Source organism: Sinocyclocheilus grahami, unplaced genomic scaffold (genome assembly GCF_001515645.1).
Source record: "Sinocyclocheilus grahami isolate Dianchi unplaced genomic scaffold, SAMN03320097.WGS_v1.1 scaffold307.1, whole genome shotgun sequence".
Taxonomy (NCBI): Eukaryota; Metazoa; Chordata; class Actinopteri; order Cypriniformes; family Cyprinidae; genus Sinocyclocheilus; species Sinocyclocheilus grahami.
Window position 1 is genome coordinate 369388 of NW_015505486.1, and position 21681 is coordinate 391068.

General features: G+C 34.9%; 2 protein-coding genes across 3 annotated transcripts in view; both read right to left on the reverse strand.

Annotated features, from left to right (window-relative positions):
* The window catches only part of LOC107601580 (coronin-7-like), a 164555-nt gene that overhangs the window by 9902 nt on the left and 132972 nt on the right, over window positions 1-21681 (reverse strand). For both annotated transcript variants that reach the window (XM_016293818.1, XM_016293817.1), the window contains 3 exons: window positions 5143-5197; window positions 4998-5055; window positions 4781-4926 (listed from right to left, as the gene is read on the reverse strand). In XM_016293818.1, coding sequence (XP_016149304.1) covers window positions 4781-4926; window positions 4998-5055; window positions 5143-5197 — 259 coding nt within the window. The remainder of the gene's footprint in view (window positions 1-4780; window positions 4927-4997; window positions 5056-5142; window positions 5198-21681) is intronic.
* LOC107601583 (coronin-7-like) lies at window positions 2531-3000 on the reverse strand. The gene is made up of 3 exons (XM_016293820.1): window positions 2950-3000; window positions 2805-2862; window positions 2531-2733 (listed from the first exon to the last, which is right to left on the reverse strand). The coding sequence occupies exons 1-3, from the start codon at window positions 2995-2997 to the stop codon at window positions 2582-2584; spliced, it is 258 nt and encodes an 85-aa protein (XP_016149306.1). The 5' UTR covers window positions 2998-3000; the 3' UTR covers window positions 2531-2581.

The following is a 21681-nucleotide window of genomic DNA, read 5'->3' on the forward strand; positions in this document are numbered from 1 at the left end:
CCAGCCAGGGCCCTGACTTAAACCCAATTGAGCATCTCTGGAGAGACCTAAAAATGGGTGTCCACCAACGTTTACCATCTAACCTGACAGAACTGGAGAGGATCTGCAAGGAGGCATGGCAGAGGATCCCCAAATCCAGGTGTGAAAAACTTGTTGCATCTTTCCCAAAAAGACTCATGGCTGTATTAGATCAAAAGGGTGCTTCTACTAAATACTGAGCAAAGGGTCTGAATACTTAGGACCATGTGATATTTCAGGTTTTCTTTTTTAATAAATCTGCAAAAATGTCAACAATTCTGTGTTTTTCTGTCAATATGGGGTGCTGTGTGTACATTAATGAGGAAAAAAAAATAACTTAAATGATTTTAGCAAATGGCTGCAATATAACAAAGAGTGAAAAATGTAAAGGGGTCTGAATACTTTCCGTACCCACTGTATATATATATATATAATATAATATATAAAGTATATATAAGTCTACAATAAGTATATTCAGTATGACTATTCATTCAGTATGACTATATAATAATAATAATTTGTTTGTAATTGAAAATAAGTATAAATAATTTTGAAATATAATTGAACTTTTTTAATTTATTCAGTATGACTATATAAGTATATTCACTGTATATAAGTAATATATATATATATACATATATAAAATATGTTATTATTGTTATAATATATTATATATAAGTAATATATATAATATAATATATATAAAGTATATTCAGTATGACTATATTCATTCAGTATGACTATGTAATAATAATATTTTTGTAACTGTAAATAATTATAAATAATTTTGAAAAATAATTGAACAAAATAAAAAACAAGTATTTAATAATAATAATATCATTATTAGTTTTGTGTTATTAGTATTTAAATCATTAAATTAAACAGTTCAACAAGGATATACATATATATTACTACTGCAATAATACTATTCTAGTCAAAATAAAAAGTATAATAATAACAATTATACTTCTAATTATAATTTCTATAATTTATAATTAATTTCATGAATTATAAATATATTACTATTGCAAAATACTACTGTAATGTGAAATAAAAAATGTTAAAATAATATTTAAAATATTACTTTTTATAGTTATATCAACTTCTTTTATTATTATTAATAATAATAATAATAATAGTAAATGTTTTTGTTTTATTTTATTACTATTTGAAATGATAAGAATTGAGCAAATTAATAAAGAAATATATTTATATTGCATTAATGCCACTGTGCTACAAATAAAAAAAAAACAAGTATTGAATAATAATAACAATAATTTGATTTGACAGAATAGTACAATTAAAATAGCAATTTTTATACTTGATCCAAACTGCTTTCAAACATTAAACCATAAAAAGCAGAAAACCACTAGGAGACTTTAAAGATTCTGTTTTGTTGATATTTGTATAAATGATTCTCGTCACAAACTTGGAATTACGCAATTTACGGACGTCACACAGGTCGTAAAATAAGGAAATCACATCCCTGTTACGTGTTATCAGCTGATCAATCATAACTAGTGTAAGATAATTCATGTGCATTCTGAGCTTTTATACTGTGAGTTTGGCAGACCTGGATGTGTTTATTCAGTGTCGGTGGTGTGTTCACTCCTTCATACCTTGCGAGGCACCTGGTAGCTGATGGGCACTATGAAGTTATCAGTGAGCTGCATCAGACGCAAAACCTCACAGCAGCTGACGTCCAGAGCGAGCTTCGGCACCAGAGCCACGCCACGAGTCGACACGTCCGTCAAACAGTGACTCACTGACAACGACAGAGACAGATCAGCTTCATGAAACACGAAAGAAGAGCCCGAGAAACAGCGTCTGTGTTACCTTGAGACAGGAAGGGCTCACTGCTGTTCACCTCGAAACAGTCGATCACACTCTCACCCTGAGAAAATATGATTAATAATAGTATTCATATTGAAGATAAAGAATGTTAAAGTATCTTAAAATATGTTAATAAATGGTCACATACATTCCCAGACACAATAAGTAGTCCAGAGTCTGGATCAAACAGAGGCATCAGAGTCCTGCGGATAAAAACAGACAGAGAAGCGCAAATATTGATTCGGCTACTGATGCTGTAGCATACATTTTGTTTTCAAATTACTATTTGAAATGATAAGAATTGAGCCAATTAATAAAGAAATATATTTATATTGCATTAATGCCACTGTGCTACAAATAAAAAAAAACAAGTATTGAATAATAATAACAATAATTTGATTTGACAGAATAGTACAATTAAAATAGCAATTTTTATACTTGATCCAAACTGCTTTCAAACATTAAACCATAAAAAGCAGAAAACCACTAGGAGACTTTAAAGATTCTGTTTTGTTGATATTTGTATAAATGATTCTCGTCACAAACTTGGAATTACGCAATTTACGGACGTCACACAGGTCGTAAAATAAGGAAATCACATCCCTGTTACGTGTTATCAGCTGATCAATCATAACTAGTGTAAGATAATTCATGTGCATTCTGAGCTTTTATACTGTGAGTTTGGCAGACCTGGATGTGTTTATTCAGTGTCGGTGGTGTGTTCACTCCTTCATACCTTGCGAGGCACCTGGTAGCTGATGGGCACTATGAAGTTATCAGTGAGCTGCATCAGACGCAAAACCTCACAGCAGCTGACGTCCAGAGCGAGCTTCGGCACCAGAGCCACGCCACGAGTCGACACGTCCGTCAAACAGTGACTCACTGACAACGACAGAGACAGATCAGCTTCATGCAACATGAAAGAAGAGCCCGAGAAACAGCGTCTGTGTTACCTTGAGACAGGAAGGGCTCACTGCTGTTCACCTCGAAACAGTCGATCACACTCTCACCCTGAGAAAATATGATTAATAATAGTATTCATATTGAAGATAAAGAATGTTAAAGTATCTTAAAATATGTTAATAAATGGTCACATACATTCCCAGACACAATAAGTAGTCCAGAGTCTGGATCAAACAGAGGCATCAGAGTCCTGCGGATAAAAACAGACAGAGAAGCGCAAATATTGATTCGGCTACTGATGCTGTAGCATACATTTTGTTTTCAACTTTTCTTAGACACTCCTGTTTTTTTTAGTTTTTTTTTTTAGAAATTAATACTTTTTTTACTTTCTATTCCTAAAAGATCAATAGAAAGTGGGGGGAAAAAAACATGTTTCCACAAAAGTATATGCAGCACAACTGTTTTCAGCTTTGATAATAATAATAATAATAAATGTTTCTTGAGCATCAAATCAGCATATTAGCATGACTTCTGGAGGACCATGTGACGCTGAAGACTGGAGAAATGATGCTGAAAATACAGCTTTGCTATTACCGTATAATAAAAATTACATTTTAAAATATATTCACAAAGAAAATAATTATAATAATATTACACAATATTACGGTTTGTTTGTTTATAATAAATAAATGCAGCCTTGGCGAGCATAAAAGCCTTTAACATTTAAAAAATCTTACAGACCCAAAACATTTGAACAATAATGTCATTATAGGAACACTCAACCTGGAGACATATTAGTGGCCCATAAATATTACTTTTTAAAGTGAAGTGTCTTGCCTTTTCAAACACTCAACATGGCAGCCACCATAAGGGGGCGACACACTTCATAATATAACCGCTTTTTTTCTAGACCGCTTATTTGAATTTTCATCCCGTGTGATCATTTTAAACGTTTACTATTTCTTTAGATGTTAAAAAAGAGACCACGTAAAAAAAAAAAATGAATTCTACTCTGAAGAAAATGTGATATCTGTGATGGCAGTTTTCTGAGGGGGAAAAAAACCTGTAATAATTCATGTCTGCAGCATAAACGAATTACGCACCAAATTTAATACGCTATACACTGACAACCACAGTTTGTTTCGTCCAAATCAAGCAGATTCAAGAAGACACTGAAGTCAAAGTGAGGAAAAAGTAAGTAGATCCAACAGGTCTGTAGTTATCAGTGCTGGGGAAAGTTACTTTTAAAAGTAATGCATTACAAAAAAGTAACTAATTACGTTACTTAGCTACTTTTTATGGAAAGTAATGCGTTGCGTTACTTTTTAAATCTGGACAGGGCTTGCTTGTTTGTTTTTAAAATAAAAAATTCTATTTTTGGCAAATATAAAAGCCTTTTTACACCAAAAGTGAAATGAATAAGCCTCAGGCTGAAGGGAAAGTAAATTTACGTCCGTACAGTAGAATGCAGAAGAAGAAATTTCAACACACTTCAGCAATAAACAAAAACACACAAATGTTTGTCTAGAGTAATTTTGGCTTATTAGTACGGTTGAACTGGATCATCGAAGGTCAGAAGCAAAGACATTGGTTAACAGAATGGGATTAAATACATAAAGGATATTTATTCTTAATGACATTTAATTATTGCAAGTTGCATTTTTTTTATTCATTTTGAGGAATACTGAATCTATGTTTTTTTTTGTGAGTGAGATGAATTAAGGCATATTCATATTTATTTTAGAACTACAGTAGCATCTTCTGATTTCTCTCAACATGGGGACAGGAGAGCTGTCAATCAATAAATTGTTTGTATAAATGATTCTCGTCACAAACTTGGAATTACGCAATTTACGGACGTCACACAGGTCGTAAAATAAGGAAATCACATCCCTGTTACGTGTTATCAGCTGATCAATCATAACTAGTGTAAGATAATTCATGTGCATTCTGAGCTTTTATACTGTGAGTTTGGCAGACCTGGATGTGTTTATTCAGTGTCGGTGGTGTGTTCACTCCTTCATACCTTGCGAGGCACCTGGTAGCTGATGGGCACTATGAAGTTATCAGTGAGCTGCATCAGACGCAAAACCTCACAGCAGCTGACGTCCAGAGCGAGCTTCGGCACCAGAGCCACGCCACGAGTCGACACGTCCGTCAAACAGTGACTCACTGACAACGACAGAGACAGATCAGCTTCATGAAACACGAAAGAAGAGCCCGAGAAACAGCGTCTGTGTTACCTTGAGACAGGAAGGGCTCACTGCTGTTCACCTCGAAACAGTCGATCACACTCTCACCCTGAGAAAATATGATTAATAATAGTATTCATATTGAAGATAAAGAATGTTAAAGTATCTTAAAATATGTTAATAAATGGTCACATACATTCCCAGACACAATAAGTAGTCCAGAGTCTGGATCAAACAGAGGCATCAGAGTCCTGCGGATAAAAACAGACAGAGAAGCGCAAATATTGATTCGGCTACTGATGCTGTAGCATACATTTTGTTTTCAACTTTTCTTAGACACTCCTGTTTTTTTTAGTTTTTTTTTTAGAAATTAATACTTTTTTTACTTTCTATTCCTAAAAGATCAATAGAAAGTGGGGGGAAAAAAAACATGTTTCCACAAAAGTATATGCAGCACAACTGTTTTCAGCTTTGATAATAATAATAATAATAAATGTTTCTTGAGCATCAAATCAGCATATTAGCATGACTTCTGGAGGACCATGTGACGCTGAAGACTGGAGAAATGATGCTGAAAATACAGCTTTGCTATTACCGTATAATAAAAATTACATTTTAAAATATATTCACAAAGAAAATAATTATAATAATATTACACAATATTACGGTTTGTTTGTTTATAATAAATAAATGCAGCCTTGGCGAGCATAAAAGCCTTTAACATTTAAAAAATCTTACAGACCCAAAACATTTGAACAATAATGTCATTATAGGAACACTCAACCTGGAGACATATTAGTTGCCCATAAATATTACTTTTTAAAGTGAAGTGTCTTGCCTTTTCAAACACTCAACATGGCAGCCACCATAAGGGGGCGACACACTTCATAATATAACCGCTTTTTTTCTAGACCGCTTATTTGAATTTTCATCCCGTGTGATCATTTTAAACGTTTACTATTTCTTTAGATGTTAAAAAAGAGACCACGTAAAAAAAAAAAATGAATTCTACTCTGAAGAAAATGTGATATCTGTGATGGCAGTTTTCTGAGGGGGAAAAAAACCTGTAATAATTCATGTCTGCAGCATAAACGAATTACGCACCAAATTTAATACGCTATACACTGACAACCACAGTTTGTTTCGTCCAAATCAAGCAGATTCAAGAAGACACTGAAGTCAAAGTGAGGAAAAAGTAAGTAGATCCAACAGGTCTGTAGTTATCAGTGCTGGGGAAAGTTACTTTTAAAAGTAATGCATTACAAAAAAGTAACTAATTACGTTACTTAGCTACTTTTTATGGAAAGTAATGCGTTGCGTTACTTTTTAAATCTGGACAGGGCTTGCTTGTTTGTTTTTAAAATAAAAAATTCTATTTTTGGCAAATATAAAAGCCTTTTTACACCAAAAGTGAAATGAATAAGCCTCAGGCTGAAGGGAAAGTAAATTTACGTCCGTACAGTAGAATGCAGAAGAAGAAATTTCAACACACTTCAGCAATAAACAAAAACACACAAATGTTTGTCTAGAGTAATTTTGGCTTATTAGTACGGTTGAACTGGATCATCGAAGGTCAGAAGCAAAGACATTGGTTAACAGAATGGGATTAAATACATAAAGGATATTTATTCTTAATGACATTTAATTATTGCAAGTTGCATTTTTTTTATTCATTTTGAGGAATACTGAATCTATGTTTTTTTTTGTGAGTGAGATGAATTAAGGCATATTCATATTTATTTTAGAACTACAGTAGCATCTTCTGATTTCTCTCAACATGGGGACAGGAGAGCTGTCAATCAATAAATTGGGAGAAAAAAAAAGTAACTTGCGTTACTTATTTGAAAAAGTAACTAAGATATTCTCTTGTAAATTAAAAAGTAATGCGTTACTTTACTAGCTACTTGAAAAAAGTAATCTGATTACATAACTCGCATTACTTGTAATGCCCCAACACTGGTAGTTATAAGTGTGTGTGTACTGTATGCTTGCAGTGGGGAGGGCAAAACACTAGGTGGCACAATAAGCAGCGAAACGAGCTCAATTCAACACAGAAACCCACATCAGCTCTTCAACAAAATATTGCATTGATCAGACACAAAACATTTGAAAACTTCACATCGGGGTCATTTAAATCTGTCTGTTTGAGCCCGGACTGGAATCTGGCCCTCTTTCACACACACAAAGCCATATTCATCCGTCCGCTGCCTGACGCCCGAGGCACGAGCGGGGGTCACCGATGGGCACCAGCGGGCCCGGGGTCACAGCGTGAACACGAGTGTCTATTTCAAGTCACATGCTGCTGGGAGTGGGGCGTGTTTCCGCTTCACTCGAAGAAGCCAGATCAAACATTTCTCCCACATCAGTCAGCTCTGAGCGTGGGACATAACTGATCACAAACCACAGAATACTACAGAAGAGCAGGAGCTGCCCGATCCAGCCCTCCAGCTCTTTAACGAGTCTTTAGCCTAAATTCTCTTATGCAACTTTTAATGTTTTATTCTGTCATCACTTAGGCTACACTCATGTTGCATGGTAATTATTCAGATTTTTGAAAGAAGTGTGTGTGATTTATTATTTTTGTTTATTATTCAATACAATAATTTTTGTATTTAAATATTATATCTAAAATATGTAATTGAATATCTTAATTATTATTTAATAAATACACTATTTAATTAAAAAGAAAATGAAGGAATGAAGAAATTGAGACTTTTTTCAAACCAGCAAATTAGAATGATTTCTGAAGGACTACATTACTGAAAATTATATATATAAAAAAATATATAATAATATATATAATTCTACACAAGTATAAATGTATATCAATCTTTCTGAATAAAACTTTCACCTCTAACAGGAAAAAACCCTGAATTTGTCCTGAAGGACAGATAAGCCAATGAAAAACAAATGAAAACTTGACATTTATGCAATAATGCCTGACATTTTGGTCTGTTCCTCACACAAAGCTGTGGCATAAAGACTTGATATACCTCACAAATCATACAGACAACTTTTATGATGCTTTTGTGTCTATATTTTCGCAGTTTGGCAGCCCTAGCGCCCTGTATGAAAGCACTCATTAATCTTTATAAGCCAAGTGGCAGATTTTAATTTTGGACTGACCTTTTCCAAAGAAGGTCACTAAATACTACACAAACTTTACAAGCCAACACGACTGTGACCTTCAGCGCAATCCAGGGAGACTAAACCTTCAGTAAACACGCAGGATAACAAAACACCTACAGGACTTCAAGAAGAGCATTATTCCTCGTGTTTATTCACTAATGAGCTGCTAATTTCTCATCTCCCACACAGAGTGTCAGGCAGAAGTGAGCTAGCGGTGAAGGCCTGGACATGTCGGGCCACGCTCATCTCTATCAGCTGAATGGCATGCTTGCAGTGGTTCGGCAGGCTTTGCCTCCTGCGCTTCTCCTGGGACGGTGTTTGACGGTTGACTTCTCCCCTCCCCCATCTTCGCCCCGGGCCTCTGAAGTCAGTAAGGGGTTGCTACGCTTTGTTAGCGCAACTTTGCATTCCCATGTCGAAGTTTCTCTGCAGGAAATCTACAAACACCTCCTGTGTTCCCACACTGTTCCCTCTCACAATGCACCACCACACATCAGCACACTTCAACAATGCTCATACTACGCATCTGCAGACTTCTGATAAACACAAATATATCTCAATGGCTTCTCATTACCTGCAACAAGGCGAGCAAATGGAGGCTTCTCAGGTTTCGCTCGAAAAAGATCTCAAAACAACTGTCTTATCTCAATATGCACTCAAACATTTCTCATCAAATTCTTTATATTCATCTTTTTTAATTCTTTAATAACCGGTTCTCCTAAACAGCAATGAGATTGAATGGAGGCCAAACGAAGAACTCAAGCTCCTCATCAAATGAATTATATTTCTGTTGTTTCATTAAGATTAAACTGAGAGCAAATGGAGAACTTGAACTCGGATGTTTCTCCTGCAAATAAAACTCCAGCAGAGTTTCGGAAAAGATCTCAAACTGAGTTGTCAAGGCAAAAGTCTGAGATTTACATACGCTTTATTTTCATTACATTTAAAGTTGCAAGTACTTCTATTAAATTAAATAACTGGTTGAAATTGTGTTGTTAAAGCAGCACTATGTAACTTTTGGTGCTCTAGCGGTTTATAAACAGAACTGCACACATCCCACGGAAGAACATTCTAACCGGAGCGACTTCTATAAGTTCATGTCTATGGTGATTCACGCAGGTATGTGTTACTCCGCAGCGGTGACGACCCGACCAGGCTACAATAGTCCGAATATAAACACTTGTTACAAGTGTACCGTAGTGATTCGGAATAAGACAAAAACGCGGTTTGGAAGATGAATTCATGATGTACTCGCTCATTATATACATTTTGCAAATTTTGAACACAGAAGAAGTTACATAGTGCTGCTTTAAAACAAGACAAGAGCTCCACAACATCTCAAACCGTGCTCCGACTGGCCAAAATAGCAGTTTTCAATCAAAAGTCTCATCAAATGATCCCAAGACCAAAGAATCTGAGATGCTTCCGTTTATAATTGCATTGTTTATTAAATAATCATCATACACTATTAATATTTGACAGGTCTATACTCGTACTATTCTCTAATTCATGTCTATTTTTCTAGAAGACTTTTAGGTGAGACGTCAGACACAAATTGATATCTAAATGAAGCACACGTGAGAGTTATTATGAAGCCTAAGCTATGAAAGAGGAGCCTCTGAGCAACTGGACTGTCCTGTGGGAGGAATAACTGCACACATAAAGGCAGATACGCCTCACTTCACCGCTTTGCTCAAGAAAAGATTTTCCCACACCAGCGAACCCCTGCGGACGCCGTGTGTGTGTGTGTGTGGGTGTGTGTTTGGAGCTCCAGACATTAGTCTGGTCATGAATGAACGCTAAAACACTCCGGGACATCATTCTTGAGTGGCTAAAGCTGTAAGCACTCACACACAACGACACACACGTGTGCTGCTGCACTGAAGGCCGGAGGGACGTCACGCATGACAAAGCATCTAATCCAGATGTAAGCCGTCTTTGGACACAGAAAACAACAGAGAGAGAGCGAGAGAGAGAGAGAGACAGAGAGAGTACACATTTCAATTAGCAAAGGCTTTTGGCTTTGTTTAAAACGGAAAACTAAACTAGGGTTCTGCTTACTGCATATCAGATCACAGACTGGATGCTGATTGGTCAATATTTCTATACGCACAGCAGGAATGTCTGTAAACCCTTAATATTCTGTTTTACTTTATTCTATAGTCATATATATTCAGTTGTGATTATATTTACAGTAGATCACAGCCTCTTGTAGCATGCATATATACTGTATACTGTGTACTTTGCAAAAGTTTCATTGAAAAATGTGAAAAATGTGAAAAATTATAAAAACACATCAAATCGTGTTAAATACATTGTCACATTACCTTACTACATATGTTTAATTCAATGTGTGCAAAATAAAATAACATAAAATAAAACAAAAACATTTTCTTAGATATTATTTAGTTATTTTGCTAACTGGATGGCACACATTATTAAATGTGAAACAGTGAAGTTTCAAATACAACATGCAATATAGTGAAGTTATTTGACAATTAATTTTTATTTACATTTAAATCATTTAAATAATAATTTATAAAAACACATCAAATCGTGTTAAATACATTGTCACATTACCTTACTACATATGTTTAATTCAATGTGTGCAAAATAAAATAACAAAATAAAACAAAAACATTTTCTTAGATATTATTTAGTTATTTTGCTAACTGGATGGCACACATTATTAAATGTGAAACAGTGAAGTTTCAAATACAACATGCAATATAGTGAAGTTATTTGACAATTAATTTTTATTTACATTTAAATCATTTAAATAATAATTCTTAATTACATAATAATATTCATTATTTAAATATTAGTTGATTTTTATTTATTTTTTGCTAATTGGATGCCCCATATATTATTACAAATCCAACATAGTGAAATTACGTGACAATTAGTTTTGATTGAATGGTTATTTTTAATTTAAATAATTGTAATAATAATTAATAATTACTTTATTATGATATAATAATAATATTGATATTATACTGCAAAATTAATTATTTATTAAATTATCAATGAATACAAAACTTTTTTTTTTTTTTTTTACTACTTCAGTAAAGTAATCTGTCAAGAAGGAGATCAAAATCAGAGCTGATGCTACTTATGGTTCATTCACCGTTACTGGAACTGGAAGGTCAAGTTGAAAGCACAGCATTATGCACCCATGCACCTGGAAAGTGTGTGTACCGCAGACTCTGTGTACTGCACTCTTCTGCAAATGTCAGGTCATCTAGGTATCTTTTCAATGCATACAGAAAATTTGCATACTGCCCACCACAAACCACAGAAACTGTACAAGTAACCAGCACAGCCCTTTAAATTTCAGAGGGTGACATTTGTTTTGCTCTTCGGAGCGCAGCATTCCTATCAGAAAGGTAAGAGTAATTTGGCAGGAACATCCCAGCAGTGGCCTCAGGACAGGAGCGTCATAGCTGTCAGTAAACTCCAATTCAGCCATGAAATGGCCTGCAGGTGCATTCAAGATCCGCAGATAGAGCCACGTTTTTACTCTCATTATGATGATGGAGGCTGGGATTATATGATTACACTACAGGCCCTGAGGTCTGAACCGTGTGTTATATATCCTGAGCCGCGTGTTTGTGTGGATCTGCAGGAGACGGACACAGACAGACAGACAGCTGTGTGACAGAGGAGTGTGGGAGGGGCTTCATCTGTGATAAAGTGCAGTGGGTGTGGCCAAACAGTATTACCCTTTTGCCTTGACCTTTAGGGAATATTTAAACACTCTGTAGTAAAATCCTATGATGTAATGCCTTTCATTTCCAGTGTGATCAATGAAGCATAATGCAATTTTTAAACTAAAGTCATAATCAATAATTAACTATTAATTAATTTAATAATACTAATTATTATTTGTATTGTTAATAATATTAATAATGAAAAAATTTTGTTATTATTATTATTTCATCATTATTATTAATTCGTTAGCAATTAATGATAATTTAAATGATTAAAGGGTTTTAGTCAGTGTGTAGTGTGTATGTTTGGGCATAAAAAAGATCTAGAAAGTTACAAATCTCAAAGTCCACTCCAAAGGGAGATATTTCGTTTTAAAAAAAATCCCTTTTCAAGAACTACAACGAACGGCTCGTTTGGACTACAGTGTTTGTTTTCCGGGCTTTGTGATATCACAAAGCGGCTCATTAGAATATCATTACAAATAATTCCTGCCTACAGAAATTCGAATGGTTGGGGGGTGGGGAGGGGAGCCGTTTGTGCCAGGATGGGGAGAAAGGTATTTTAATAATGTAAATTATGTGAAAAATAATGTGTTTTTCGAACCACCAAGCATGAGAGCATGTTCTAGTACATCCCCCAAAACAAAATGAAGACTTTGTAAAAGAGCATAATAGGACCCCTTTAAATTGAAAAAATAATTATTATTAAAACAAAAACTAATTAATTGTCACGTAACCTTATTATGTTGTATGTTTAATATGTTGTCGGTGTGTGGCATCCAGTTGGCAAAATAATTTTAAAAAAGCAAAATAATAATATAATAAATTAAGTAACATTTAAATAAAGAACATTATTATTATTATTATTATATTAGGGTTAGGGTAGGGTATTTAATAATTAAAAACTATCTATATCTTTACTCATTATTTAATCAGACTGTGAAAAGTTGCCATTTTTACATTAAATTGGACTACTACGCAACATAACCTTATCATAACAACTCACTGAATTACATGATATGACAGCTACAGTTTGAAACATTTGTCGTTGCATAAAGTGTACATTTAATCTACTATTTCAAAATAGAGCAGGCAGTATGCAGTACATACTGTACAGTAAGTAGTATGCTAGTGTTTCATTCCACACACAGCCAAAAAACCTTAAAGTGGTGTAGTATGTATGACTAAGCACAGTAATAGAGGAAGCTAATAAGGCTGGTCTGGTGGTTATACAGCACTGAAGAAAGTCACTGCTACAGTCCACTGCCTTCAGTCACCGGATCTTAGCCTGTCCCATCACACACACACACACACACACACACCCCTCTGTAATTCAACCAAAACACAACAACACAGACGACAATACATGAAGAATACACAAGTTGCACATTTCTTCTTTCTTCTGAAATCACATATTATAAAATAAAAAGTTTTAAATTCTGATTGGATGAGCCATGCTTGAAGTCACAAACATCACATTGATTTAATTCTACATTAAATTGTCAGTGTTGCTTGTGAGTCGTCAATAACATACATTTATGCTAATGAAAAAGTTCTTCACTTGTATTCACTGTATCATTTACTGTATTTTGCAGTAAATTATTTGCTGTAATGAACGCTTTACTGTATGATTTAAGAGTTGAAGCCTCAGGGCCCATGTACATGTGTGTGCCTGGGAAGGACTGTTGAGCTGGGCTGTTGATAACCACGTGTAACTCTTGTTGAACCGCATCAGTCACTATCAGCAGTAAATCCCCACATTTCTCTGCATTCTCCCACAACTTACACACACACTCACTCACACACGCACACACACACAGGTTAACATTTCTGAAAAGTGGGGACATCCCATAGGCGTAATGGTTTTTATACTGTACAGACCGTATATTCTATTGCCCTACACCAACCCTACCCCTAAACCTACCCCTTACAGGAGACTTTGTGCTATTTCAGATTTGCAATACACTCCATTCTGTGTGATTTATAAGCGTTTTGAAAAGTGGGGACATGGGGTAATGTCCTGAAAAGTCACCTTCTCCTTGTAATACCTGTGTCATACCTCTGTCATTATACAAATTTGTCACAAAAACACGTACACTCTCTTACACACACACACACACACACACACACACACACACACACTCACACTCACACTCACACTCACACACAAACACACAAACACACAAACACACACACACACACAAACAGCAGCTTTATGATCATCTACATGAGAGAAGATGACAACTTCCTCTTCCACGAGTGGCCGATTTGTAGCATGAGACCTGGATTACTTTACGGACTCCTGTAACGTGACATATTTGCATGAGAAACAGAATATTCAGCAGGAAATGTAGGGTGGAATTTAAATTTCATCAACTGGGACAGACGAGGGTCCCTGAACATGTGATTCTCTCACACACAGCATTAGTCCTTCATTCAGTTGCTGCTGTGTTTAAATTGTGCATGACTTTACAATAGGAAGAATCGCCGACAACTCGGTCTGGTCCGCAAACTACGTTTCATATAACTCCTCCCAGAACTTCCCGCTGCCCTGTATCTTGCTCTCTCATTGGCTGTAGGTCATCACGTATGTATTTTTCAGTCAGAACTCATTTCACACAGCAGGATTTTGAATCGCCGACAGCTCCAGATATTTAGCATGCCAAATACTTCACGGGAGTCTGCGACACGTCGGCGATTCTCTCAGATCACGTCTTTGATAATTCACACAACGTGATTGTCACTCGTGTGAACGAGCACCGATTCGCCTCCGATTTCGGGCATTTCGTAAAACCTGTCGGCGAGTGAAAATCAGGGCTAAAACCGTGCAGTGTGAACTCGGCATAAGTTCAAAAGAACAGCATTGGTTTAAAATAGAAACCTTTTGTAACATTATAAATGTCTTTACTGACCCAAGCTTTTAAACGGTTGCGTAAATCTTTTTATTTTTTTTCATGGCAAAAGACAATCTAATTAAAAAAGATCAAGCAATAACAAACTAGCGATTTAAAGATGTTGATTACACACACCCACACCCATACACAAACAAACATACATACATAAAAATGTGTCTAAATACAAATTCATAAAATATGTATCTAAATACAAATATTTAAGCGTTCCAAAGAGTCTCTTTTGGCACATTTTGTTTGGTGCGATTGGTGGAGATATCTCTGTAGAATCATGGGTAATGTAGTTTTTCACCAGGAATGCCACTTTTAAACATGATTATTTAAAAACAGTTGAAGTAATGTGTACTGATAGCTTCAACAAAAGCATACATCACCGATTAACAGCCTTGTAGCTCATAGTAGGCCTGTCTTTATAGGTTTATAAGTTATTTTTCAAAATAAATATATAGTTCAGTCATGAAACTCTAGATGGCGCATTCTGACGGGGTGTTAACTTAACTGATGATATTCAGAGAGTTAAACGACTTGGCACAAGCTGATTGGTTCATGCTGCATATGCAGCCAATGAGCTTACTGCCTTGCATTTATATGGCTGGCTAGCATTCACTTGAGATTCCTGCAGCGCGCTTTCAGAGTTTCTCTGAAACCCTCCACCTTCCCCAGCTCCACCTGTATAGATCTGCTACGGGGTTATTTTATATGCTATTTGTGCAGCAGCAGTATGTCTTAAATACTCACAGCAGCGAATCGCCGTATGCATTGGCAGTAGCAAGGTCCTTTACTTGCTTCCAGCAGCAGCGATAATCTACAACTACAGCAATAACCAACAGCAGCAGCAATTCAGCACTAGCGTAGCAGATCTGTTCCGCCAAGACCAAATACATTAACATTGTCCTATCCATCACCATGCTAAAATGTTCAGAGAGTTGTCATGATTGAAATGCATTTTTTACTTCCATAACCCCAACTGTTGCGCTCTACCAAAGGAACAAAAATGGCATTTTATCATACTTATTCCTTTATATAATTATAACATTTAAAAATGAACACAAAATTAGAATAATTGAATGTTATAGAAATGATATAAAAAGAAATATAATAGTAAAGAAGAAAAATATTTCAAATATAAAAAAAAGAACTAAATTAACATTTAAATAAAATAAAAATGGCATGCAGCCTTCAATTATTTAAATTAAGTAAACATAACTTTAGGTCTTCCAACTTCTTGTCTTTTTATGATTTGTATATCTTTTTTAATGGATTAATTAGTAACAGTATGAAAATAAATCATAAGATAAATGACAAAAAATAAAATAAACAAGTAAATACTGAGGTGACTGGTCTGTTATATCTGAGTGTTTGCCTGTGTGTGTGGTATTGTTCAGAGTTTAAGGCCTGACCCCAGAAAGTCCCAGAAATGAGCAGTTAAGTGTTAAAAATCCAGACGGCGACCGACTTCAAGGGGTAGCAGGATATAAGCGTTAAACTACCTGTCAGCGGAGCTTGAGAACCAGACGAGCGAGTTAGAAGAGAGCCGAGGACAAGAACCAGGGATGGATAGAGGAAGTAGACGGGAGGTCACGACCAGAACGACCCCCGATGCTGACCCATCTACTCGCTGTGAACATGTTAGTCACGCATACACCACCATAAAACACACTCGCATAAACAGAAAAGCCTATTTCTGAGATGCTCCAACACATCTAACTGCAGTTTGTTGCATTATTTCAGCTTTGATGCGTCATGATAAAAGCGCTCAGGTCTGGTTAAAACCAGTCGGGCTTCGATTACAGACGGTCATAAATCTTCCCTCCAAAGCAGGCCTGAAAATCACAGCGATGATGGAGTAACAAGCGAAGGGAATCTTTTCCGCGAGATCCGTCCTGTAAATAAGTTCATTGCAGTCAGGCGTTTTAACCCACACTTCAATAAAGTGATATCACTACTACTTTGTGTGCCGTTTCAGGAAGCTCGTCTGATGCTAAACCCGTTTCTCGCCAACAGGACCGAAGCCAAACTCATCTCAGTGTGAAATTAAAAGAGGCTAACGTATAAGTACGGGCCACCGGTTAAGTCTGCAAATACCGGAGCGTGGCGCTTCTCCAGGAAGACAAGCTCTGAAAGGAAAACAGCGCGGCTCAGCTGTGCCAAGAGCATCATAAACTCATAATGTTAACAAGCGGTGAAGTAGGGGACACGTCATCAGTACGTACACCAGGGCTTTGTTTTGGCGCACTGACTCAGCGAGTAATGGAGAAAGTCTGCAAGTAAGCCCTACTTAATGTCTTTAAGCCGAGGTTGTGCATGATTAACCAGCGAATGCTATTCTAAAGAGAAAAATGTCAAAATGTGTCAAAAACGACTTTGTACATCTCGGGTACAATTTTCCTCAAAAGACTATTCTTGCACTATCCAATCATTTCCCAGTAGATAAAATGAAGTCCCTGACTACATTAGTGCAGATGTAAAATGGGTTGCAAATGATATTCCATGTTGACTTTAAGGCCTTTTAATTGAGAATATTTGCCATTATATTGATGATATATATTATATACATGATGATTAAATGTGTGCCTATCAGTGATGAGAATTAATCCAACAAGGTTTTTTTAGAATGGTAGAGTACAGTGTAATTTTAGTATTATTTATAGACTATTTTAATATTTTGAATTAGCTTTTAATTTCATATTTTAATTTTTTCTTTAATTTTAGATTTTTATATATTTTATTAATTTAATTTTTAAATAAGTTTTCTACTTTGCTTAAATTTTCTTATTTTAGTTTTAGTAATTTTTTTGTCACTTCAACTTAAACCTGTTTTATTTTAGTTGCCAAAACAGTATTTCTAATATATATATATATATATATTTAATATATATATATATATTAAATATATATATATATATATATATATATATATATATTTATATTTTAAGATTATGTTTTTCATCACATATGCTATTTTTTATTTTATTTCAGCTTTATTTCAATTAATGAAAAGTTTTAGTGGTAAGCCAAAAATAACAACACTGGTAGGTTGATTTTTTTTCTTTTCTTTGTTTGGTGAATTTGGTTTTAGAATTTAAAGTATTGGTCATGGTTAATTGTCACATTTATATATTTTCATTTTAATTTCAATTTTAGAAATTTTGTTATGAGCCTTTGTATTTTTTATTTATTATTTCTATTTAGCTTTATTTTTTTAGTTATTAATTTTAGTTCTTCAACTTCATAAATACAGATTATTGCCAAAGCAACATTTCTAATATTAAAGTTTTTCTAAATTGTAATTCTAATCTTATATTTATGTTTATTTTGTTTAAGATACAGTGTTCCATAGCTTAAATTTTAGTTAAAAATAACAACACTGGTAGGTTGACTCCTTATTTGGTAAAAAAAAAGAAAAGAAAGGAAGGTTCTTTCAGATTTGCTTGGATTTAAAGCACTGGTCAAGGCTAATTTTGACTGTTGAAGTGAATAGGTTAATGAAAGTCAACATGAAACAGCATTCCCATCCAATTTTACGGATAAAGAGACATAAACAGATGTGGAGAGAGGTGCGGGTTCATCATCTGGCTCTACAAATGTTTTAGCACTGATACGATCTCCTGCTCTGTTTGACTATGATTACTATCTTCTGTCCTGTGAAGCACTGATATGTGGCAAAGTTTCCTCTCCATATCTGCATGTGTTTGTCTCTGCTCTCCGAGGGTCGTGTGCTGATATCTCCAGCTCTCTTTCTCTCTTGCTCTCTCTGAAGGATCAGGAAACACATCGCATGGACACATTCCTGAGACATGCAGAACACACACATGCTGCAAACACACATCAGTCATGTCTGTGCATGTCCGGATACTCTTACATATCGCACTCAGGTTTACATTTACCACTCTAACATGCCAAAATAACTCGCAAATGCATGGGTAGATGTCATATTGAATTTCACTGGAGTAACAACAAAGCTGTCTTACAGTCTTAAGGTTTGAACTTTATTCCAGTTTGTCCACTGGAAATTTTTTGGGAAACGTTTTTCTACATTTTGTCTGCAGCAACCCTAAGTACGCAACAGTAAAACCCACTCAACAGACTGTGTGTGTATTTCTTTCACTTGCGACAAATTAAATATGACATCTACTCAGCTGAGGTTAATCGTGTATATATCACTAACATAAACAGGCAAGTTAAAGTAGTACTGCGGTAAATCGCTCTTTAAAAGCTCAAAAGAGAAAAAAACCCGGCCTGGTAAGAGCGTAAATTAAACGCAAACAAAAAACACCAGATACGAATGAGTAAAACATGTCAAAAAGCCAAATATTAAGGTCAGATATAGTGCAGATACAGTTATGTTGTGAGTTAGTAGAGTAAGATGGTGTTACACAGGTGATAATGGACAAGAATACAATTTAGAGAGCTTTTTTGTGTGCTTAAATTAACATTTAAAGACTGTAAAATGAACTTAGCAGTCAGTTTCCTTGCTGTAACAGATGTTTTGCGTAACATTTCACGTTATTCTGAAGTCAATTAAAATACTATTAAATTACTATCAAATTTACAGTTTTTGGAGTAAAAAAGAACAGTAATTTACAGTGAAAAAAACATAAATCAACATTCCCTGAAATTCTTCACTTTTTATGGTATTGGTGAACTCACTTTTTATATAAAGTTTCTTCTCAGTTTTCTCTCATTAGTTATGCACATTACAGCTGTATGTTACATCTTATTTTATTAAATTTATGCTTATCGCATTATTTTAGTGTCATGTGTGTTACCATGATGGTGTTTTGTATTTTAGGTTTGTATATTAACATTACAGTATATCAGTTAATATTATTTTTTTTACTGTAAATTTAAATTCAATCCATAAAACATGTTGCTACTGTATTTTTTTTACAGTAAAGTTCTGGCAACCACAGCTGCCTTTTTTAGTGTACACGTTGCAGATTTTTTAAAAGTATAGTGCATTAAAGTATTTATAAACATTTACTGTATTAGTACACTGACTGCAAGAATTTTCACTCAGAAATTGCTAGTTAATTTCACAAATAATCGGCAAGTACACTCAGAATTAAAGGTACAAAAGCTGTCACTGGGGCGCTACCTTTTCAAAAGGCACACTTTAATGCTAAGATTGAATTAAATGTGAAATTCTGAAAGACTGAAATTGTATTTTCTTGTAAAACGTACTGCAGTCATATTTGTTTTATCAACAATTTAGAATTTTTTTACAGTGCATATAATAAGCTGCAGTGTATACCAGCGTGTGCGTCTATCTCTGTAAGAGTCGGGTCAGTGTTGCAAACTGTGCCCTTTCCCATCTACCCTTCCCTTCCCCTAAAACAGCAAACCGTAAATCTGCTGCTCACCTACACAGAGAGACAAACCAACCAAACAATATAATCCTGACGACTGGCCCTACAGACGCCTGCAGATCATCACACAGATGTGTTTGTGTGTCCAGCAATACACTTTCAAAACAGTGACTCTCAACCTCAAGATCCACAGTATACTTGGAAAGAACAATGTTAAAACTGTAAAATTAATATATTAAAATGGCTCATTATGATTAAACTTGTATATACATTTGTGTAGGGATCAAATATTGAAATATCAAATATTTAATACTTTTATCCATCAAGGATGGATGAAATCATAAGTACATTAAAAGTGCAGTGAATGCTGTTCTTTCAAACTTTCTATTCATTAAAAAACCCTTAAAAACATCTCAGTTTCCACAGAAATATGAAGCAGCAACAGCTGTTTTCAGCATTGATGATAATTAGAAATATTTGTTGAGCAGTAAATCAGCATAATAGAGTGATTTCTGAAGGATCATGTGACACTGAAGACTGGAGTAATGATGCTGAAAATTCAGCTTTGATCACAGGAATAAATGACATTTTAATACCTATTCAAATAGACAACAAGTATTTTAAATTGTAAAAATGTCACAATTTTGCTGTGTTTACTGTATTTTTGGTCAAATAAGTGACTTAACCAGCTTAATAAGTGACTTAACCAGCTTAATAAGTGACTTAAGCTTTGTTGAGAATAAGCGACTTATTTCCCAAAAAAATTAAAATATTCAAATATACCGGATATCATAAAAGCCATACATAAAAATATAATTTTAGGCTATATTGCTCAACACTAGTTATGTTTAGTGTATGGTCTGTTTTGGTGGGCCGGTCCAGCTCATATTTCAAACAGTGGTCTGTCTGTACCTGCACAAATTTCTCCAGTCAGACGTCAGATAACACTGGCACTGATAAAATCATATCTCAGACACTAAATCAATAACTGTGTACACAGACAGCTATGAGTGAGCAGCAGAGGCCGAAGACACTCAAGAAACCGCTCAATACAGATTCAGCTCGAGCGCAGATTCACAAAGATCTTACCAAAGAAGTTAAAGGGTTAGTTCACCCAAAAATGTTGCGTTTTACTCACCCCCGAGGCATCCTAGGTGTATATGACTTTCTTCTTTCAGACGAATCCAGTCGCAGTTATATTAAACATTTTCTTTGATCTTTCAAGCTCTATCATTGCAGTAAGCGGGTGTTGCATTGCTTCAGTCCAAAAAAAGTTAAATAAAGAGCGCCCATGCATAAAAAAAATTTGTCTCATACTCGTACTCTTTTGCTCCTGTTAACAAACGTTGGTTTTCACGAGACTCACCGAAATCTTAGTAAATCGCGTTGCGTGTCTATCTATCTATGTCTGTCTGTCTATCTATATGTCTGTAAACAAACAAACAACCAACCAAGCAAGTAAAAGTAAAATGCGCAAATCCTCAATTAATTAAAACATAAAAAAATTATTAAAACAACTGTTAGATATATAAAATTAATGAATACACATATGCATACAGTACAAGAGAAATTTATAAACAGGAAAATATTGCAGAAAGCATATTTTCACATTGTTTCACATTATTTTCACGATTAAGTACATTTTTCCTCCCGATTTTCAATATTGCATTGCAAA

Coding starts and splice junctions, on each gene's coding strand:
- LOC107601583 (XM_016293820.1), bottom strand. CDS start 2,997: ATGCCTCTGTTTGATCCAGACTCTGGACTACTTATTGTGTCTGGGAAT. Junction 2,863..2,949: donor TACTTATTGTGTCTGGGAAT/GTATGTGACCAT, acceptor ATATTTTCTCAG/GGTGAGAGTGTGATCGACTG. Junction 2,734..2,804: donor TGAGCCCTTCCTGTCTCAAG/GTAACACAGACG, acceptor TGTCGTTGTCAG/TGAGTCACTGTTTGACGGAC.